The sequence below is a fragment of the Balaenoptera acutorostrata genome, chromosome 12 (genome assembly GCF_949987535.1).
Source record: "Balaenoptera acutorostrata chromosome 12, mBalAcu1.1, whole genome shotgun sequence".
Lineage (NCBI taxonomy): Eukaryota > Metazoa > Chordata > Mammalia > Artiodactyla > Balaenopteridae > Balaenoptera > Balaenoptera acutorostrata.
The window spans coordinates 62213561-62237994 of record NC_080075.1 but is presented as its reverse complement, the minus strand read 5'-3'; the positions used below and the strand labels follow the sequence as shown (position 1 = coordinate 62237994).

Genomic DNA, 24434 nt, shown 5'->3' with positions numbered 1-24434 from the left:
CCCACATGCCGCGGAGCAGCTAAGCCCGTGTGCCACAACTACTGAGCCTGCGCTCTAGAGCCCGTGAGCCACAACTACTGAAGCCCGCATGCCTAGAGCCCGTGCTCCACAAGAGAAGCCACCGCAATGAGAAGTCCGTGCAACGCAACGAAGAGTAGCCCCCGCTCGCTGCAACTAGAGAAAGTCCACGTGCAGCAACGAAGTCCCAACACAGCCAAAAATAAACAAATTGATCAAAAAAAAAAAGAAGAGTAGGTTCTGCATTTTGCCTGGATTTAGCCAGCTGCTTTCTCATTGACTCTGTGACCTTGGGTAACTGACTTATTTCTGTGTCTCAGTGTTCTTATTTGTAAAATGGAGCTCCTATCCCAACACTGTTGTGGTGAGTGAACATGATGTTCCTTGTAGGTGTAAGATGCTTAGAAGACTGGCGTACATTGAGCACTCCATAAATGCTAGCTATAAATAGTAACAGCAGAAAAAGATGTGTAAATCAAGACGCTGTTCTGTGTCATTTTCTCACCTTTCAGCATCTTCTCCTATCTAGCAGACTCATGCCACCCAGTTTCTTTCCTTAGAGTACAGAGAAAACCAGCCTAATAATCAATTTCACAGGAAGATGGAAAAACTCAAGATCTCACATACATACGTTCTCTACTCTTATAGGCTTCCTCTGGGAGGGAAAACGTTCACCTTGATGGGCGTGTTTAGCTCAGAAAATATTACCGTAATAATGTAATTTCAAATGCTAAAGCACCTAAGAAGGGGAGTTACTGCAGAGTGGGGATGGGTGGGGTTGAAGGTACCTTCACTTAACAGCCCCTTAAATTAGGTTGATAAATGCTTACCCCATGTAAGCATGACATTGGTCTTGTTCCTTACAATTAATATTGTTACCAGTACTATGATTTTTAGATATCTTATTATATCCAAAAAAATTTACCACTTTTGACTGTGATTTACTAATTATTATAACTAACAAGATCCTTTTCTTTTTTCCCTAGTTCATATGTGTTTTTCAGCCACTGCACTGTATACCTCCTTCCAGATTAAGATTTAGAGTAAGTATATCAGTTAAGGATCTTGTTAGAAAATCTGATTTAAAAAATGTTGTGATGAGAAAAGATGGAAATGTTTGGTTTTGAAGAAATTATCATTACTTATGGATTTTTCTATTTTATTTGTTATCGATTTATATTAATAATGGAGAATTAGTTATACATCTCACAGGCACCCAAAACTCAACGTGACCAAACTGAATGCATCATTATCCCCTTCAAACTGACCTCTCCTTCTGTATACCATGCCGTGCCAAGTGGTACTGTCACTTGTCCAGTCACTCAAGTTGGAAAACTGAAGTAAACCTAGACTTCTTAACCTCCTTGTTGAACTGGTCATTCAATTTGGCCAATTCTAGCTCTTTAATTCTCTAAGTCCAGTGTTTCTCTATAGAAGTGATACAAGTGGGAGAGGCAGTATGGTGAAGTATTTAAGGACATGGACTCTGGAGCCAGCTTGCCTGGGTCCATATCCCAGTTCAGCCACTCAACAGCTGTGGGATCTCTGAAAAACTACTTTCTGAGCCTCAGATTTCTCATCTGAAATGAGAATAATAATGGTATCTACTTCTAAGAGTCACTGTGAAGATTAATAGCATTTAAAAACAGTACCTGGCGATTGGGATTGACATGTATACACTGATGTGTATAAAATTGATGACTGATTAAAAAAAATAAAAAAATAAAAAATAAATAAAAAAAAATAGAACAAGAAAAAAACAAACAAACAGTACCTGGCACATAATAAGATTTATACAGGTATTAGCTATTAATACCATCATCATTATCATCATTTTTGTAGGTAGGTTGTTTAGCAGTTCTGGTCTCTGGGTACTAAATGCCAAAAGCTTCCTCTAAGTCATTGTGACAATCAAAAATGTCCCCATACAATTCCAAACCCCATTTTTCCCCCTCTGTCCTCTCCACTTCTGCTCTGACTAAACACTTCTTTACCCTTTAACCATAATCTCTAGTCTCATCTCTCACCACAATGCAAACAGATATTTCTAAAACACAGATCTGATCATCAGCATGTTACACAAAGCTCTGGGGTCTGGCACCTGCCTACCCATCCACCTTCATTTATTGTTACTATTCTACACTCATTCTATACGCCAATCGAATTATCCATTCATAGCTTGCCATGCTCTTTCATGTTTATCCTCTAACCTTCTACTCATCATCATTTATGGTCCATCTTAAATGTCTCTCTCCTTCTCATCTCCCCACAGGAGGTGCTAGTGATACCCACCTCTGTGGCTTATACTTTGTACTCACTCCTAGTGTGACATCTAACTCGAAGTGTGTTGCAGTTATTGGTTTACATGTTTGTTTCATCTATTAGATCATGAGCTACTTAAAGGTGAGGACTAATCTTGTGAGTGTGCCTTTAGCACCTGGTAAATAGAACATGCTCTAGGAAGGTTTTATGAAAAAAAGAGGCAACAAATCATAGCACTGAAACATTTCTTGTTTAGTGTCTGTGTATAATAACTTAAGAATTAAAAAAAAAAGGAAAAATACAAAATAACATACCTGTTCCATTGATGTTTCATGAAGTTCATTGAGATTCAAGGTATAAATCCCTTCTTCAGCACCAAATATCAAGTACTGATCTGAAATGACAAAAGTAATCCACTGATTTTGATATATAAAATACTGTTTAAAAGAATTTATATAATCTAAAATTAAGTATATATGTATTAACATATGAAAAAAGAATTACTGTGGTCTGTAAGCAGTATTTTTATTTTAATGCAAATAAGTAGTTAGAAACTCTAGCTCAAGGAATTGAGTTATATGAAAATATTAGCCTCAAAGCAGTGAAGAAAATTTTATGAAAAGAGGTTTTGAAGAATGGCATGCTAGGACTCCTCACTCATCAGAGGGTGCTAAGGACTGGCAGAGAATCCGCAGCAACTTTTCTGAATTCCCTCTTGGAGAGGATCATGTGCAACTGACATACAGAATGCAAATCAAGAACAGCTGATACAGACCCAAAGTATTTTTGCAGATGGGCTATTATTATAAACATAACATCAAAAAAACCAAGATCTGACTACAGCCTATTTAAAAAGTCAACTAAAACTTGGATGCTTGCTAGGGTACTCAATATCTTCTAGAAGATATTAGAAGTTTGGCTATGGTTCTGTTTGATCAGTTTTTATGATAATGTAAAACAGCAGGTGAAGAACTTCTCCAGGCTAAACTGAAGTATCCTGAGAACAACTTAGAATGCCAAGAACATTCCTATACTGCCCAGTATTTAGGATTAGTACTGGGAGATTAAAGGCATAAGCTTTGTGGTCAGACAGGACTGAACTGGGATCAAACTGCAGCTCTACTACCGATTGGCTGTGAAACAATGAACCTCTCTGAGTGTCATTTTCTTTACCTGTGAAATAAAAGTACCTACACCTTGGATTTTTGAAAGATTTAGTAAGAATACCTCTGTGTGTGTGTGTGTGAGTGAGAGAGAGAGAGAGAAAGAGAGAGGGAGAAGGAGAGAGCATACGTTTGTACATATCTCTACGTGCATCTGTATACAGACAGATGGCACAGAGTATATGGTTTCAGTATATCGATACAGTGACTACACAGTGAAATTTTAATACCATGTGTCACCTCAAACACTGCTAATAACACAGAGAAACATATTTACCTTAAAAACATTTCTTTTTAAATTGTAACAAAATTTTTTTCAGAAAGGTATGCAGAAAGTGATTAAAACTGAGTGCTTTCCTGGTCTCATGAAAACACTAAACAATCAGAAAGATAACAGATAAAAATATATAGTACTACCTCTTGTGTCTGGATTTATCCATGATGTTGCACAGTGAATTTTCAAGGGACATCCATTAAAAACCTTTGAAAAACATGCACCCATCTGGAAAAAACAAAAAATAACCAAATAAATCTATCGAGTCCTAGTCATCTGCCTTACAGTGGTATCACAAAGGTTTCAGGCACAACTGTCAGATGATATAAGATTTTACTTAGAAGAGTCATTTTATTCTTCCTATCTTCTCAAATAAACAAAGCAGTAATAGCGACTAATTCTGCACAATAATTGCTTACAGAAGAATTACTCACATGTCCCACATTAAGAGTAATACAATATTCTCTGGTAAGAAGGAAATCATAATCTCTACAAAGGTGAAAATTTTCATACTTGGTTTCATGAGCCTAAAAATAGCACTAAGCACTGAATTTAATATTACAAAGTGGAAAAGGTATGGTTGATTTGAAATTCATATACGGACTTTAATCTCAAAACACAGAGATGTACTTTTAAAAAAAGTTGAGCAATCTGATTATTTTCCCTGGAAGGATTCAACAAAAAGCTTTATTTTTTGATGTTAATATTTATTTATCAAGCTTATTTACAAACCTTTCAGATAATAAATACCTTATAGTGAAAAATAATATCACTCATTTGAATGTTTTTTGATCTTCAAAGAGTAAGATGTGAATTTTGAAATTATTGTTCTGGTTAGAATAAATAAATACAAGAAAGCTTACCCATTTAATTACTTTTACTAACAAAACTTGGAGGAAAAAAGAATACAGAAATATGTGGTAAGGACAGCACTGTGCGTCATTTTAGAGCAGGAATGTTTTCTTCATCGACAGGGAGATAATACTGTGAGCGATTACTGTTGACTATAGTGGATTAAAAATATTAACACAAAATAATCAAAATATTAAATCTTAAGATTTCCTTTTTACTCACAGAAACCTACCAACCAGTATTTTTAAGATTTTAGTCCCCAAAAAAGAACAATAGCCTGGCAATACCACCAGGTGGTAGGAGACCAATAAAAAATGTTTTTATGGTGTAGGGCAGAAATTATATCACTTAACTAACCCTGATAATTATCCTTTAAGATAGGTACCAAAATTCACATATTAAGGTATTGCTAAACCCCTAAAAATCCAAATGACAAAATGAGGTACAAAACAATCAAACCAGTCCCACCTAAAGCTAATTTGTATAGTTGGTCCATAGTTATCAGCTCTTCCCTGTCAAGTGTATAACTAACAAAGGAATTTCATCTTGTAGCCCAACAGGAAATCTCATCTCTATTGTATATATAAATCTCTAGACTCAGGAGCCCTTTACACTCAAAACTTCTTTTTGTAAAATGAGGTATGATTACTTAGATCTTTATACTAATTAAAAAGTAGAGTTAAAAAGTAAAAAGGCTAAATAGTAGAGTTGGGAGGTTAAAAACCAGAAAAATTATGGACATTGTCTAAACTAGTATTACATAAGGTTTTAGATTAGAGATTTGTATCAGCGAAAAGGTAGTTCTATCCATACTAACCTAAAATTACATTGAGTTAATATCATCTTAATCCTAAAGAAGATAGCATGGTATATATAGATATAAAAAACCTACAAGGACTATAACATAGGACATTTACGTTCTAGTTCTAGGTCTGGTTAGAGTTGGGTGTTGTTTTGTGATCTTGGTGACTAAGATCTTTGGGTCTCAGTTTTATTCATGGGCAAAAAATAGAGTTTGGGCCAGATGCTCCTTCAATGTTCCCTCTATTTCTAAAATTCTATGTTTTTGATAACTGTGCATTTTTCACATTCCTTCAAAAATATGTGCAAAGAAAATATTAATAATTTTTGAATAAAGCAGCTTTAAAATGTATAATTTATCATAATTTTCTTTTGAAAAGTTACTTTTCAGATATAATCAATTAATATTTAAATTAGCAATCTTTTAGATTTTTTTCAATAATAATGGATTCTTTCAAACAGGCAAAAAAATCCAACCAAAGGTACACATTCAAGCAATTATTTGTCATTGTATTTAGTTTGAAAACTTAACCTATTTGGTATTCATACTTACGTGCACTTTAGGTGTAGGGGGTAGGCCATTACTAATAGGCTTCTAGAAAAAGAACACATGCATGATTATACTTCTTGTTGTTTGGTGCATCAGTACTGTATTTCAAACACATGTATCAGAATAAAATACATGAATACATTCTCTTTGTCAAACAAAACATTATAGATAATACTGAAGTCCCCTATAATCCTTTCACACTCCACTTATTCCTAGTACCTGCTCCCCCCCAAATGGCTTATTGTGTATCCTTCCAAACTTTTCTCTAGGCAATTATATGTACTCATGTATCTGTGTATCCTTCCAGACCTTTTTGCACATATTTATATACATGTCCCCACAGAAATACTGTTTTTGTGTGTGTTTTAGAACATAAACAGTTATTCACTGTTTATCAACTTGTTCTTTGCCTTAACATTGGGTCTTGGACGGCATACGTACATTGATTCATTTGCTTTAACTGCAGCAAAGTATGAATATAACATAATTTATTTAGCAATTCCCTAATTGTTATTGGATATTTTAAATTATTTTCAAATTTTTACTGTAACAACAATGCGGAAATGATCACCCTTGCACATACCTTACTACATGTGTGAATGGTTTTTTTAAGGATATGTTGTGAGAAGTGAAACTTCTGGAATATGGGGTCTGTACCTTTACATTTTAGTGGATACTGACTGCCAAACTGCCTTTCCAAGTGCCCACTTCATATCGCTCCCACCAGCAATGTATGAGAGTCCTGGTTCCTTATGGTCTCACAGACACTTAATGTTCTCAAACTTATAACAGTTTTTACAGGAGTAAAAAATGTTTTCTCCTGTGTTTCTCATTAACTTGCATGCCTCTGATTGCTAGGAAGGTTGAGAATCTTTTTTAAAAAAACTTTTTCCTCTTCTGTGAATTCTCCCCCCCCCCCTTTTTTTTAACTGAGTTACCTTTTTCTTAGCTATTTGTTGGAGCTCCTTATATATCTAGACTTAAATACTTTATCTGTTATATATATATTACAAATGTTTTTTCCTAGTCTGCAGATTATGTTAACCTTGTTTACAGAGTGTTTTGTCAAGTGAAGTTTTAAATTTTGATGGACTCAAATGCATGAATCATTGGTCATAGTATACTGATAATTTAAAGAGAGGAAAAATAGCACATTGCTCATCTATTACAATATTCTCAACAGTACCAGAAATTTCTCCAAGGGGCTACATTCCTGGGGTACATGATTTATCCCTGGAGAAGGAATCTCCTTGGGAGAGATTATAATTTAAACGTAAATTTAATGAAAGTCTAGGTTTCTTTTGAGGTTAATCTTAACAGCGTTTTAAGGAATGACATTATAATTTTTTCTCAATCTAATATAAATCAGAATTGTTTAAATGAGACCAAAATTAAAAAGCTACTGTTGATTTCATATACATGACACAAATGAAATATTCTGTGTAGTACTACTTACATGAATAACTTTTAGACATTTCTAAAATTAAGACTATGAAATTTTACTTTGTAGATATGTTTATGAGGATGTACAGCCTAATACTGCCATCAATTTCTGATAATTTTTTCCATTTTGCAAATGATTTATGTACTTATTTTTTATCACATATCATCTATTTTAGCAAAACATCATTTTTAATTAGGGAGCTCTGAATGTTGTAACTGTCAGATTTAACTTAAGTACTGACAGAATTGGCTGTAAATAATTTCAAGAAGCTGCACAAACTGTAATCATGTTTCAATATACCAGGGATACTGTTTATCCTGATACAGTCATGACATATTTATTTCAGAATTATTGAGACTGTTAGTTTAATTACTAGTTCCTTATCCTGATAAAATAAGGTAATAGAAAAAGTGAATTAAAAGTACATAAATTAAAAAATGTATTCATCTCTCAAAGGTTATTATACTGTGATGCAAAATCATTAGGCTGCATTTTTATACTACTACATTAGCAGGGCTGCTAAAATTTAAACTGATGAAAGCAAAAAGGCACTACTCCGTTGGACAGACTTCATAAATCCTATTATTCCTACAGGACATTTCACTTTTGTTAAAAATGTCCTAAGTTTCACAAATTACAATGCATAACCCCAGTCAAATGCTTTAACTGAATTATAAAAAATGGTATGTCATATCTATAGCGAAATCTTATGAAACAGTTGAACAGATACAGAACAAAAGCCTCTAGCAATGTGCTTAGTGCACAAAGTATAGCTGTATGCACATAACCATACGTCCTGTAAATTTCTAGAAAAATAACAAATGTTATTATACACAAAAACTTCCCCCAAAATACTGTCTTGTGATCTTGCTGGCAACTGCTGAATTGGGAATTTTAAGGATTTTTTTGTTGTTTTAAGTTCTATGATGATGGACAAATGTCGCCTGATGATTAAGAGTAAATTCTTTACAAATGTTAAAAATTTTTAATCTCCCTGATAAATTCTATTTATGTTTTAGTAGTTATGTCATAGTGTTTTACCTATCATTTGTGACAGGAATAGCTGCTAAGGCTAACTTCACCTTTCCTAAAGTGATATCTTACATCTACTAGAAAATACTTAATTTTTCTTCCTTGTTAGCTATTTTCTTTGAGTAAGAGTAGTAATATCACAAATTATGTAACAGAAATTTGTCCTGAGGTAGAAGCTATGGCTTTCCTTATCTGTCCATGTCCTTCCTTCAGTAAGTTCATCAGACTGTAAAAGCAATGTATAAGAATCACTCTAATCAATGAGAATAATATTTTCTCAACAATCACAAGAATACTAAGTGTTTAGCTGTATGCAGAGGTCACATTTTATAATATTCAATATAACCAATTGGCCTAAATAATTTGAACAGTAGAAAGCTTTCATTCGTGTTTACCATAGCAAAGTCATTTTTTTCAAGATTTAAACAATCTATTATCATTATAATTAATATACTAAAACAAAAACATACAAATTTAAAATATATAATTGCTATAGTTCCATCAATTATAACTGCAAAATGAACTTAATAGTGAAAAAGGAAACAAATATAAGTAGAGTTTATGAATATAAATACCTACTGGTACATCTTTCTTTTCTTTCCTTGAAAGGTTTGTGCCTCTATGGTCATTCTGTTGTTGATATAATGAACCATCTCGTTCACCATTTAACTGGAAGGAGCTCACTCCATTTCCTTCAGTAAGATATGTTTAAGTATATTAGAAAAGGATTACTTTTTATGAAAATTTTCATTCAGAAAATTACCAAGTAGGAAACAAAAAATATTATCTCTGAGACAGTTTCAGCCTTCATTTGGGATTACCCTATCAGAATATTTACTACTGTAAGAAGTCTTTTATATATACGTTCTTCTACTTTATTTCTTTCACATAGGCAAATTAAAATTTAGGCTGTATCTAAGTACATATATTTGTGTTAAAAAGAAAAGAAATATTGAATACATAACTACTTTCAGGAAAGGGGCAATTTATAGTCTGTTATCCAAGAAACATTAGTTGCTCTTTTTTTAATTGCTTCTTTTGCATAACACACAAGACACTTTACAGTATTAAAACAGTACCTTCTAGTATTAATTTGGAGGCAAATACCTAGCAAATACTGACAATTGTTTTTCTAATAATGATTAAATGAAATAAAATAAAGGAGTCAGACAAGGTATCCTCTTCTTTTTCTAAAACAGAAGTAGCCTAGGACCAAACACATTTTCCTTGTTTGTTCAGAGTTTAATTTCTTTTGTTGCCACACTCTAGATAAATAACAAATTGGGTACAAATGATTCTCCAAAAGAGGGAAGGCTAGATATGAAATGAGAAAGAAGAGGCAAAATATCCCAGACTGGGTCATAGGTAATCCTGTCATAAAAACACTTCAAACTATGAGGCAAAAAGCAGAAAACATCTCTAGAGCCATTGCCTTCCTTCTCCCTTCCCCAAAGGAATTTCAAATAATCTCTTAAAAGGAGTCCCTCCATTTTTTTCACACATTATGAAAACCTGGCAACATTCTTATTTCACCTTCCCTTCCCCCATTACCTAAAGCAACAGGCTTCTGTGGAGGTAACCTGGGAGGTGGTGGCCTAGGTGGAACTTGGGAGGGCTTTGCTGGGCTCTCTGACGTGGGACATCTCTTGATTGTTCCTTGATTATCATCCTCAGTAGAATGAGTTTCCTGTGGTATGAATATGGACTTAGGCTGAAATAATACAGAAAAGGAGACCAATGATTAAACATGAAATTATTCGTGTTTCATTAAACATGAAAAATACTGAATATCTGCCCTGAAGTAAATATTATTATATATCAGAGGCTTTCAAACTGTGTTTACTAGTTGAGTTTCAACTCTTATTGGGTTATTCAACTATCTGATTCAGGTAATCTTAATATATATCCTAAAAATGTACACTAAAATATTTTCTCAGGAAAAGAAAAAAAAAAGACCTGTTTCTATTAATTCCTCACAAGCCTACTCACTTAGACTTGCCAAATAAAAATATTCTGGTCTTTACGATCCCCAATTTAAATGAGTCTCCTTTTATTTTAAACATTCAGGCTAATCAAAGTTCAGCTCCTTACAAGGCTAATCTAAACTGTCTCTTTCAGGTGACTCATTATCTTTTATGTTAATGCTTAATCTTTCAGACTGGGGGCAGAAGAAGATGCCAATTAAAATTTTATCAAATGAGAGAATACTAACTCAGCAATATGGGATACCTGGGAAACCTTCTGTGCAGACAAGGGAAAAACCTCCAGTCAGCTGAAGGTTTGGAGAATTTATAAATTCTTATAATGTGTCCCTTATCAGGAAGACTGCTCAGCACTTATCTCTTTGAAATTCAGATCTCTGTATTTCTGCTAATGTAAAACTGAACAAGCAAGAACAGTCCTATTTACCTGGGTGAATCGTGATTTTCTTAAAAGCATAAAATAAAAACAAAATATAGTCATACATTGGCTATCTAGGCTGGTCGGACTCCAATTCTCATTTATAAATCAATTTATAATTGATTTCAAACCGTACAACTCATTTTATAAACAGTTCATTTTATAATTAGAATTTGCTATGCATATGAACTTAATCAGTTACTAGTAGATGATAGATTTTGAGGAAAAAAATCTTATTAAAAGTATGAGTTTTCTAACCCAAGTGAAATACTAATCCATTAATTTAATCATTTTCATGTACAAATTTCTGGAACTTATTATTTAGAATAAACACCAAATGACAAGTTGGATAATTAAAAAAAGACAAACAAAAACAATCACAATTGTCTACTTATATCATGGTTAGTAACTTCTTCATGACTTTTCTTTGTGGATCCCAAGTGAAAATAAGCCACAGAGTAAGTATTAATACAGTATTAAAGTGGCAGACACACATACACAATTCAAACTGAAAAACAAATCTGCTCACCTTTGGTGGCAAAGGAGGTGGAACTTTTGCTTTCATGGTTGAACTATAAAAACATAAACGCTTAGAATCAGAACTCGTCATTTTACAAACAAATCATTACTAAAATATGATTACTTTTTTAAAGATATGGAAGAAAATTTTGTATAAACAAGTTTCTTTTTCTAAGGTTACGAGCGTTTTTCAAAATACTTTGTGAAATGTTCAAGTTATGCTAAATGAAGTATTATTCAAAAGTAACTGAGTAGACATGCTTTCTTGTTTTCAAATATTATTTTAGTAATTAAAACTGGAAAAGATAGCCACAATTCCAATTTATATCAATTGAAAGGTAGTTAATATAAAAACACAAGCAACAGTTGGTTTAAGGAAAAATAGCAAAATGATATAAAAATATATTACAATGTAAGCTTCATTTTTACTACCGTTAGATATGGAACATCTCTGATGAAGCTCATCAAAAGCTATATACATACTCTATGAAATTACTGGCAGAATTTATTTGGTTGAAGCTCAGATTCATTACAATTCAGAACTGGAGTTTTAGAAGTACTAAAAATTAAAAGATTATGGAGCATATACTCTCAGATGAGGAGACTGAGGCCCAGAGAGGTTAAGTGACCTGATTCAAGGTCACAGAGTGGTGAGGTAGAAAGGAAAATCAATGCCCCAGCTGCTTCTCAGGTGTTTTTGTCACTCTACCATGAAACTGCATCTTTATTTAAAAACAAACAAAAAACAAACAACAAAACCCCCAAAACTAAAAGGACTAAATGTTAATAATTACGTAGTGAAAATATTCTCCCCTTGAAAATACATTTATATCCAAATTATTTATTTGAAACATATCAGATGAAATTTAATCAACCATATAGTAAGACTCTTTGTAGCTGCAGTAATAATTATAGCAATTACTGACTAATTTATAACATTAAACTACAGGATATGTTTACTGTCTTTGTAAATTTTTTTCAAAGTTCTTTTTTTATCAACTTGTGCTATGGACTGAATTGTGTCCACTCAAAATTTGTAGGTTGAAACCCTAACCTCCAATGTGCTTGTATTTGGACACAGGGCTTCTAGGAGGTAACTGAGGTTAAATGAGATCATATGGGTGGGGAGCTAATCCAATAGGATTGGTGGCTTTATTAAGAAGAGGAAGAGATCTCGATCTCGATCTCTCTCTGTCTCTCTGTGCACAGATTGAGAAAAGGCCATGTGAAGACACAGCAAGAAGGCAGCTGTCTACAAGCCAGGACGAGGGCCCTCACCGGGAACTAAATCTGCGGGCACCTTATCTTGGACATCCCAGCCTCCAGAACTGTGACAAATCTCTGTTGTTCCAGCCACTCAGTCCATGGTATTTTGTTATGGCAGCCTGAGCGAAGACATATTTTGGTACTAAGAAGTGGGGTGCTACTGTAATAAATACATAAAAATGTGGAAGCAGTTATGGAACTGGATAATAGGTAAAGGCTGGAAGAGTTTGGGGGTACATGCTAGAAGTACAGACATTAAGAGCAAGAGGTCAATGAGAAAAGAGGAGAGCCGGTGAGAAAGCTTCCGTCTTCTTAGAGAACACACAAGTAGTAATTAACAGAATAATGTCCTTTAATGGACATTAAAGACCATTCTGGTGAGGTCTCAAGATGGAAATGATGAACGAGTTATTGGAAACTGGAGGAAAGGTAATCATTGTTATAAAGTGGCAGAGAACTCGGCTGAATTGCGTTCATGTTCTAGTGTTTTGTGGAAGGAAAATCTGCAAGGGATGAAACGGGATAGTTAGCTGAGGAGATTTCTAAGCGAAGTGCTGAAGGAGAGGCTTGGTTCTTTCTGACTGCTTACAGTGAAATGTGATTGTATTTGGAGACAGTGCTTTTGGGAGGTAATTAAGGTTAACTGAGGTCATAAGAATGAGGTCCTAATCAGATAGGACTGGTGGCCTTATAAAAAGAGGGAGAGAGATTTCTCTCTGCACGCACACACTGAAGAAAGTCCATCTGAGGACATACTGAGAAGGCAGCCGCCTGCAAGCCTGGAAGAGAGCTCTCACCAGGAACTAAACTGTCCGGCAGCCCAGCCTCCAGAACCATGAGAAATAAATACCAGTCTATGATATTTTGTTAAGCATGCCCGAACCGACTAATACCATTAGAACAGAGAAAAGGAAAGAAACTGTGGTACAACCCATGATACTATATTATTAATGATATTAAAATTACTTCAATATTAAGCTGCCAGATTTACTAAATCAGGTCAAATGACACTTTTTCTTTTACCAAAAATGGAAACAGAACTTACTGTTTAGATTCATCATCATCCCCTTCATCATCTTCTAAATGTGCCACATGCCCTCTAAGGATAAAGAAGGATAATTCCACGGTTACCAAATGGACTCTACCAAAACAGCTTAAGAAGAAATTTTAGAAAATGCAGGAAGGGCTACTGTAGGACAGAATTTTATTTCTATGTCTTTACAGGATTCAGGATATTAAAACAACAACAACAACAACAACACAATCTTACGCTACATGATAGAGAAGGAGGCAAAGAGACTTTACTCATCTGTAAGAAAGTATTTTAAGCTTAATTTAAAATTAAAGTTACCGCTGATGTAATTCTTCTTCAACAGACTTCAGAAGACTCCTTAGGAGAAAAATAAAAATTAAAAATAATGTGAATAAAGCAAAGAAATACTAAGTACAATTTTTCATCACTTTAACCTTATCTATAAATTTAAAATACTTTTTTACTATTCACTAAAAACTTGCTGTAACGATCACCCCTATACCATAAAACATCAGGTTATATTTAATGAGGTATCTATTTTCTGTTGCTAATGTCTTTATACATGTATTTTAAATGAACAAAATAAATCCAAGTGTTTATTGAAAAATACCAATTCAGACAAAGGACAACCTACCATGAAATGTCACAATTGGGACTGACAAAACAATAATTGCAGGGTCACAGTCAGGGGTTTCCAGGATTTAAATTTTACCTGGAATATTTTACCTGACACCTGAAATTATATTTTCTTTTTCTTAATATAAGAAAGGTGACACACTTTAAAAAAACATCATGCTCTCAGGCAATCCTACAAAATGAAACTCAACATGTTGGATCTCTGCAAAAGCATGCATGCATGTGATGTGAATACATGAATGTAGTAGCACTTTGCTTTCACAGAAGACACTCACTTACCTGAAGTATCTGTTCTCCAGTGGTGTACTGGCAAACACATTTACACTTTTGGGGGACTAAGCCTTTATCAGACCAGGTGCGAGGATTTTATCATTAGGAGCAGTTTATAAAACTTTGATATTCAGGAATGTAAGAGAGAACTCACGGCATTCCTGAAGTTCCCCTACTTCTTTTCACTGCAAATTCACGCAACATACCTCCTATATTATACTCTTCAAGCATTAGAAACTCAATAGCCTTCTTAAAGCTAACGAGATAGAAATACGGTTACTGACAGATTACTGCGGTAAAAGTGATTCAGCAGAAAATTTACTCTCCTCAAAAGTTGTAAGGTAGTACCTTCTAATCATTTCCCATTCCTATATATAGTGGAAAAAACTGCCCTCAGAATTATCAAAGCATAAAACCAGAGAAACTGAAAGGTATGGTTAGCTGGTATAAACAATTAATAGAATAAATTTTAGCCATCAAATGTTTTAATTAGGATAGTTTAATAACAATTTAAGTATTAAAAAGTGACAAAGTTTTAAATCTGGAGTTGCAAATGACATAGGAAAACCATAAACTAACTGCAAATCCTATTTTGCAGATAAAAAAATTAAGGTACTTCAGTCAAATGTATTACCTATTCACAAAGCTCTTCAAGGGCTAGCTCTAAGAAGACAGGACTTGTACCTAGAGGCAGTATAGCAAAATGATGACAGGTTGTGAAGCAAAGACAGCCTGAATCTGAATCCTGCCTCTGCCACTGTAAGCTATGTGGCCTTCGATAAGTTACTCTGATTTTCCTAAGCAAAATGGGAATTACAATAGTACCTCTGTCAAAATGTTTATCTGTAGATACAATTAATTAATTCTTTGAATAGTATTTCAGAGCACAGTAAGTACTCAGTGTTTTCTTTATTATTATCAACTAAGCAACATTTCTCTAAACCAGCAATTCTCAAAGCACGGTCTGGGGATCCTGGGGGTCCTTTAGGCTCCTGTAAGAGGTCTGCAAGGTAAAAAACTATTTTCATAATCTAAAGCACTTTTTTTTTTTTTTTTTTTACTCTTATTCACTCTTTTTCTTTCTTTTTTCACTCTTATTCTTTCATTGAGAATGAAACTCTGGAGTTTTCTGGAGACTATGAGGTGTATGATATCATAATAGATTACTAACAGATATGAGAATCCAGCTGTCTTCTATTAAGCCAGACGTTAAGGAGATCTGCAAAAAATATAAAACAATGCCACCTTTCTTACTAATATTATTTTGTTTCAGGAAAAAAACAGCTATTCTTCATAAAAAATGTTATCTGTGGCCCTCAACAAAACGTTTGCTGTATTATACTGACATATATAAAGCTGCTTCTAAGTCTCATGAGAGGAACAAAGCGGTGTTGCAAGGAGGGTACCATTAAGAGGTGGCATTTGAATTGGTTCTTTTTTTTTTTTTTAAAGATTTTTTTTGATGTGGACCATTTTTAAAGTCTTTATTGAATTTGTTACAATACTGCTTCTGTTTTATGTCTTGGTTTTTTGGCCACGAGGTATGTGAGATCTTAGCTCCTGACCAGGGATTGAACCCACACCCCCTGCACTGGAAGGTGAAGTCTTAACCACTGGACCACCAGGCAAGTCCCTGAATTGGTTCTTAATGATGAGGAATTTTTTAATACACACAAAATTTTTGTTTTATGATAACATGGAATGAGTATATTACTATTTGAAATAAATATTTTGATAAGTTTTCAGTTTAAATTTCCAGTACTATAAATATTGATATTTATAAGTGATATAAACAAAAGCTTATTGGAATCCTTAATAATTTTTAAGACCGTAAAGGGATCCTGAGACTAAAAATTCCGGAAGCACTGCTTTAAATTATTTTACCAAATTAAACGTAATATCTCTGAACTGTACAGTGGGCTTTCACATCATCTTAGAAGATGTGAAAACAAACTTTTTCTTAAGCATGTGACAATATTTTTTGAGCCATTTCTTTTTCCAGTAGAGAACATTAGCATTTGAAAATAATTAAGAGGGGAATTTAAATGTAGTTTATTTTCAGTTTACCGTATTTAATTGGACTTATATGGCATTCCACTTTTTAAAACATTATCTTCCTGGGAGTATAGGTTCTGTAAGAATAAAAGAACATGAAAAAACAGATATCCTAAGGCTAGGGATTCATATATATATTTTTTAATTCATTTACTTGTAAATTTCCTACTATGTGTTAAGATATTTTGTTAATAAAGTTACAGAATTCATGAAGTCTTAAAATGACCAAAAATTTGGATGAAGAGGTTAAAAATGGAAAAACATGCAAACATAGGTCATAGATTTAACTGATAAAGTGAAGAAACTGATAGGGAGAGAAGTCAAAAACCACCACCAAAGTATTTGGCATATTTGAATTAGCTGCGGGTTACTAGAATCATTCAAAATTGCCTAACTGACTCAAAACAATCTGTAAGTACTGCCCTGATTATATCTGAGAACAAACCAAAAAACTTCCCTATTTCTTTAAAACCAAAAAGCAATTTTATTCACTCATATTCACTTGCTCTTACAATCAACATTTACTGAGTAAACACTACAAGTAAGGGCAACTAATGTGTAATAAACCCTATATGTGCTAAATGCTTTACAATGATTATTCCATTTCACCCCTGGCATACTATGAGGCTGGTACTATTATAATCCCCATTTATTAGAGAAAATTGAGGTAAATTTCTCCAAGTTACACAGTTTATAGCAAGAGACAGTTCTGACTCTGGATCTGGCATTTACTACTACTATACTTAATTATGCCAGGAATTTCTTTTCACGATTATTTAAGTCTTTAGAAGAGAATTTATTTTTAGAACTTTTGCTCTCCATTAAAAACAAAATCAGAAATAATTTAGAGTTTTCTTTTAAAAATAGTATTTTGTTGGTTTAGTCAGAAAAGTTGACCCCAATAATAACAATTCAAAAGAAAACAACCCAATAAGTCAAAACACATATGCATTCTGTTAAAAAAAAAACAAACTTAGTTCCTGCGTGGTCTGGAATAGGCAGAAACCCATAAATGGAAATCTGTCTGCCTGATCACCTATGGAGAAAGCAGGAAATCCTGTGAGTTTTAAAACACTGCCTAGTCACAAGAATAAAGCAGACATAGCAGTACAGTAAGAGAAGTGCTACATCCATGCTCATGTCACATGTATGTATATACCTGTACACGAAACACAGCCAAAGGGCAAACTTTGGGGCAACCTACCTTGCCAGTGATTCGTTATATAGAATAAAGTTCCTTAAGCAGGGATCCAATTAATCAAAAAATGAAGGTTGGGGAAATTATTAACATTTTACCTAGCCAAAGTAACTATATAATATGAAAATGTCTAACAATCAAAAAATCAGACAATAGGAACTAAGGAATCTAGAAAAGCATTTAATAATAGGCCATTTTGGGGGTATTTTTGCAAGTATATAATATAAAAATATATTTAAAATAAACCAAAGTAAATGAAATATTTTTTGAAATTATCCAATCTCTTAAAATACATCAAAATTTGCTAACAAGATCCTTAAAACTAGTGACCTGAAATTTAGACAAAATAACACAAAAACATGTCAGAATTTATTTGCTAACTCATTATGAGACAAACTTTCCTTTGTTGCCCATCAACAAATCAAGACAAACTATAAACAGCAAATGTTACTATTTTGATAAAATTTCATTTTTCAACCAGGGAAATTTTAGGCTTATTTTCCATTTTAGGAAACATAAGGTTTAAAACAAAAACAAAAACTTCACGTTATTTAACTGAAGTTCAGCAAAATCAAAACTAATGCATTTCTCTAGCTTGTCATTCAAAGCCTTTTCTGGATTAAGAAAAGAGTATTTAAACATTTAGTTTATAAAAAAAGAGACATGATTTTATGTTATTATCTCTAAATCTGAGTTGCTTGTCTTTTAGTCACCTGCTTAACTTAACATATTAACTTAACATATTTTAACTAAAATATTGGTATATAATATGTCTCAACCCTCTAATGTCACTGAAATTATATTTGGAAATTTTAAGTAGTTCTGATTATTGAAATAATATCTACATAGCTGGGAGATTTTGGCAATTTAAATATTTCCCTATAAATTAGTTTTTATAATGATAGTTTATCCATGAACTCAGGAAATGAGACTCTACGGGGAAGAGCAGAGTCCTGTCCCCATACCTTGCTAATTCAGGCCTAAGAACATCTAAAATTGTTACACCTTGTAAGCTGCCTTTTCACCACCGTGCTGCACCACCTAGACAGTGCCTGGTATACTGCAGACCTTAAACAACCGTTGGATTTATTTCTTGCATAAAATAAATAACTTTTAAAACTTTAGACATATTTTAACGGCTATCTACTTTTTAAAAGACTCTTAACAGCTAAAAAGTTAAGACAAAGATTTTTAAATAGTGTGAATATTTCCATCTGTTTTCATAGGCCAACACATCTGGGAGATGTACCAAAGCAAGTTTTGTAAGGAATAAACAGGTCAACTTTGCAAATAAAAGAAATAAATTGCTGAAACATATATTTATCTTTAGTTGGAATGTACTTACTTTCTCTAACAGGTAAGGTCTACAAAGTAGCTTGATATAAAAAATTTAAGGTGACTCTCCCCATTATGACAATTATTGAGTAGATGATTAGCAAGGTAGTAATAAAGAAAAGTTAAAAGCATATTATAAAATATATCTACCAGACTAGTACAATTTACTACTGTAAATATTTAAAATACAATTAATGTATAACATATTTTAAGGCAATTTAATTATTCTTAAATTTAAATTTAATTTAAAAGAATTTTACTTACTTGTTTGCACCTAAAAAGTAACTACTTTGGTGTCCTTGTCCATATTCTAGTTGTAGATCCTAATAGTACAGAATGAAATATTCAGCAAAATAGTAGTGTATCACAAATCATGATACACTAACGCATATTGTTTTTAAAAGAGAAACCCCAGACTTCAAATAAATCTGTATTGCTATATGTTCTTAAAAAGAAAGCAAGGTAGGACTTCCAACAATAAAAGATTTCAGAAGTTTGTAGTCCTAATTTATATATTTTATTATTTAAGTTACCAAAATTTTCCTGGGAACTTGTTTGAACACTATATGCAAGTTTCATTTATGGTTATTGCTACTGTAATTAACATTTGTAAAAATCAGTTTTTCGAATGAAAAAAGCTGAAATAAGGTATTTATGCTCAAGCTATAATGAAGCAAAAATGATTACAGAAGAGAACAAGCAACAAAAATCTTGGTTTGACTTTGTATATAAGATCTGCAATAATTATGTATATATACACATCACATATTTCTACTACTGCTTCATACAGGTAATAATTTTTTAAAGGTTAAAAAGAAGGTGGTCTTTTAAAGTAAATTATACATGTGAAATTGCACAAGATTATAAACTAAATTTAAGGACTTTTAATATTTTTTTAAAGGGTTAAGTAGCAAAACTTCAAACGAGTATTATTAAGGCAGTTCTTCAACTATTTAAACATTTCCACTGAACGCTGCAGGCTGTAGAGTTAAGAACTGAAATTTAAAGGAACAAAATCTATGTGCTCGACTCAAATGCCTTCTTGAGGAAAAATATGCTTTCCAACAACCACGGAAAGTACAGTTTCCTTTTCTCCCACTGTATTTCAAGCACTGTTTTAATGATTAAGGGGGAATATTTAACATTTTAAATGAATTTTATTTTCATTAGAATACAGTGTACTTAAAGCACTATCTAATTTTACAAGATACTGCCAGATACACAATGAGGACTTAATGCAAAAGTTACCTTCTTGGAGCAGCCTTCCAAGACTGTCCAGGAAGATCGGTGTAACCTCCTTCGCGACTCTCCTCTAGCATTTACACTGACTTTTAATTAACTTATTTACAAGTTTATAAAAATAGTAACCAGGCTATAAGCTCCTCAAACAAAGGAAAATTGTTAAATCCATCTTTTTTCCCTACAGCCTAGGGTCTAGCATTGTACCTGGCACACACTAATTAGGCCCTAAATAAATGCGTGTTCAAATGCCATTTGTTTATTTTACTGTAAACAGATAACTAACACTTCAGCCTCGTTAAGATACACATAGATAATTATAGATCACAAAAATACTAAGCCTAGAAATATGAGACTTCTAAGCAATACATCACATTTAAGTGAAAAGTTAAAAGCCAAAAGCCTGGTTTAGACAAGGCTCAGATTTTGTCTTCTTCAATAATTGTGTTCTTCCATGCATAATAATATATGTTCTTACCAGTGACAGAAGAGATAACACATCATAAACGAAAAAGATTAGTGAACTGTCACACTGGTATCACATAAAATTCTAATGAAAAATGACACCTGTTCTCTTTAATTTGTAATGATATATGTTAATAGGATGAAATTGCTATTATCGTAAGACTGCCACACAGTTATTATGCTGCACTATTTAAGTGGTCATGACTTTACATAGGAGACTTTAAGCTTTGGTATTTAGTAAAGAAAAGTACTAATCTCAATGAATACCTTTCTGAATTCAACTTCATTTTCTTCAGCTACGCATAACTGGGCCCTTCTACCGGACCAGCAACCTCTTTAGCCAATGTAATCTCTTAAGCCTTTAATCAAATGACAGCTTTCAAAAGCGTAATTTGTGCAGAGTGGCCATGGCTTGTGTTATATAAATATAGATATGTCCTAAGAATAGCTAGCTCATCTGCTACATGACAATTACCAGGTTGATGATAATAATTTTAAAAAATCAACTGATACATTCAGGAAGGTAGGAGAAGAATCTGAAATAACTAATGAAATATTTTAATAGAAAATGGAGTGTAAGTTCACATACAGAATAACATTCAGGATGGGGAGAAGTTGCTGACAGATCCAGGTCTGATGATTAAATGTGGCATGTGTTAAGCCCTACCAGGAAAGCTAAAATTGAAAGGGTTTCATTCTTTATTAATTCCTTCTCTGTAAATCAAGTTATGTTTTAGCATCCATAGGAAAAAAAAAAAAAACAACACCAATGTGCTAGGCATGTCATCAAGGAAAAGGATTGCACTAAGTCCTTCTAATAAGTAGTTAATCTCATTTAATTCAACTATTATTTACCAAGCACTTATTATATGGCAGGAATTCAGACAGCAAATCAGACAAGAAAAATGAGAATAAATAAAAAGGAAAGGAAGAAAAGGGAAACTTGGGCAAAGTTAGTAGTCATTTACGTATCTTTAGGGTAGTCTAAGAAAGACTGATCTAAAATGCTTTCCAAAGGGACTTGGAAGCTATTCTGTAATAGAAAAATGCTACCAAAGTTATGCTTGGAAAAGCACTCAAAATAACCCTATAAGATGATGGTAAAACATGGCCATTCTTTATAAGCTAAATATGAATACATTTGAACATGCCAGGATAGACATAAAAAATTTAGTTGCATAAATCAGGCATCAACTTATTAATGAATAGACAGTGTTTAACTACACAAAGTCAAAGCAGAACAACATGGATGAAAACATGCAATAGCCCAGTATAGATTCAAATTGAACACTCAGCAAAAAATTTAAGATGGTCAACCTAAGCCCAATTAAAATATCTTTTGGGGTCAGAAAGTCCTAACTTCAGTGTTTTAATGAATAGAGGAGTACTTCTGAACTCGGATAGAGCCTCTAAGAAGACATGGTCCCAGCAAGAGCTGAAAAAGAACAGAGGATGTGGTGTGGAACACTGGCAAAGGAAAATACATGGCCAAGAAAATCTTATTATTGTTTTTTTTTTAAAAGCCATCTGGAGATTACAAAGTCTATCTATACCTGATGAGAAAACAGCAGGAAGTCAAAAGAATTGTTACAGTTGGCTACAAAAACACAAAAGAAAAAATACTTTAACAATATATTTTAAGCAAGAAAAAAGAGAATAGTGGAATTTTTTCTTCTCATCAAAAAAATGAGAAAATATGGCACATGAGTGTTAGGTGTTAGGAGTGTTAAAAGGTGTTAGGAGACACCTTTTAATGTGGTAGATAATTTACAGAAGTAAAAGGGACTAAACCCTCGATAATTCTTATTTCTTAAAAAGAAAAGCAAGTAGGGTCAGAACACTAACTGAACAAGCAGTATTCTGACTAATAAAAGCAGAAGACTTAAGGGGACTCAAAGTGAATAAACATGACTTTTGTATAGCAAGGTTGGAAATGAGTATCAGCAGGTTAGTTTTTTTTTCTTTTTTGATTTTACTGAAGTACAGTTGAAGCAGGTTAGTTTTGATACTCTAGAAAATGTCCTGTAATTGTGCAATTATGAAGTGAGTTTTCCCTAGAAACTGCATCATATATAATAGGTAAGAAAAGTGACCATACAACATAAATTTTATAGTAATAGTTTAACAGATTTAAAATTAACAAAGTTGATGTTTCTTTTCCAGAATAAATTTAACTTTATTTATAGACTTTATTCAATTGTGACCTAATTCAGGGGTAATCTTGTAGTACTTCTGTTATGGTTACTGATAATGATAAATTGGGTATATCTTTTTGCCATGTTTTTAATTATAACCTAAATATTTTATTCTTACTTTTTCAGGTATACTATAAGTTTCTTCAGAGCAATGATTATGTTACTACTTATGTTCCTCCATAGCAATTAACATAGTGTTTTACATATACAGTTGACCCTGGAACAACATGGGTTTAAACTGTATGAGTCCGCTTACATGCTGACTTTTTTCAATAAATACATACTACAATATCACGTGATCTGCTGTTGGTTGAATCCAAAGACGCAGAGTCACAGGAAGGCCAACTATAAAGTTATACTCGGATTTTCAACTGCTGGTGTCCCTAATCCCCTTGTTGTTTAAGGGTCAACTGTTCTTACCTTTCAATATATTCTTCATTGGTATATGGGCCAAAATGCCTAGTAGAACTAGGAAAATTAGAAAAAATTAGCAGCAGCTGAACAGATGTGTAATACCTTTTAACGTAAAGACAGCATCTTGTACATCGGCTATATCCATTCTTATGGTTATGGGCAAAACTCTTATTATTATGGAATTTTGCTGAGTTTTTTCTTTGCTTTTTTTAACTCAGGCATCTTTCAAAATTTAAAGACCTTTCTACTCACTAACAATGTTAAAAATCAAGTTCTGTTATTCTGGTTTCATGTATTATGATTGCCTGATTAAAAAAAAAAACCTTTACTATAGTAATGATTCTAAATTCATTTACAAAAATCATAAGATGAATACACTTAGCACTTAAAACAACCAGAAATCATTGATGACATGGAAGTTTTAGGCAGCAAGGTCTTTAAGGGGGTAAATGTTTCTTTTGGGTCCCAAAAGATTTAGGGCTGTCATCTTGGTGCCAATTGTCTACTAAGATGACAGCCAGACATTTTGTGTCCATCAGGTTTCTAGTGGCCAGCAGTAAGTATTTAAGAGTTGAAATCCTGTTCACAGTGCTAAGGTTTTAGAACTATGAAAGTAGGAGACTGAAATAATTATGGACACTTCACATCAAAAAACAAAAACACTAATTTGAAAAGACAGATGCACTTCAATGTTCATAGAAGCACTATTTACAATAGCCAAGACATGGAAGCAACCCAGGTGCCCATCAACAGAAGATGTGGTATATACATACAGTGGAATATTACTCAGCCATAAAAAAGAATGTAACATTGCCATTTCCAGCAATGTGGATGGGCCTAGAGAATATTATGCTTAGTGAAATAAATCAGACAAAGACAAATATCATATGACATCACTTATATGTAGAATCTAAAAAATAATACAAATGAATCTACTTACAAAACAGAAACAGACTCACAAACACAGAAAATAAACTTATGCTTACCAAAAGGGAGAGGGAAGGGGGAGAGAA

The 24434-nt window shown here is 33.1% G+C and overlaps 1 protein-coding gene and 1 non-coding gene across 3 annotated transcripts in view; both read right to left on the bottom strand.

Moving 5' to 3' along the window:
* Positions 1-24434, bottom strand: part of MAP4K3 (mitogen-activated protein kinase kinase kinase kinase 3) — a 198489-nt gene that overhangs the window by 20403 nt on the left and 153652 nt on the right. For both annotated transcript variants that reach the window (XM_057558303.1, XM_057558304.1), the window contains 9 exons: positions 19373-19431; positions 13933-13971; positions 13627-13680; positions 11326-11368; positions 9948-10107; positions 8976-9088; positions 5924-5965; positions 3861-3945; positions 2595-2674 (listed from right to left, as the gene is read on the bottom strand). In XM_057558303.1, coding sequence (XP_057414286.1) covers positions 2595-2674; positions 3861-3945; positions 5924-5965; positions 8976-9088; positions 9948-10107; positions 11326-11368; positions 13627-13680; positions 13933-13971; positions 19373-19431 — 675 coding nt within the window. The remainder of the gene's footprint in view (positions 1-2594; positions 2675-3860; positions 3946-5923; positions 5966-8975; positions 9089-9947; positions 10108-11325; positions 11369-13626; positions 13681-13932; positions 13972-19372; positions 19432-24434) is intronic.
* LOC114235810 (small nucleolar RNA SNORA67) lies at positions 7039-7176 on the bottom strand. Its single transcript, XR_003621893.1, has one exon. It is a non-coding gene; the product is annotated as a small nucleolar RNA SNORA67 (small nucleolar RNA).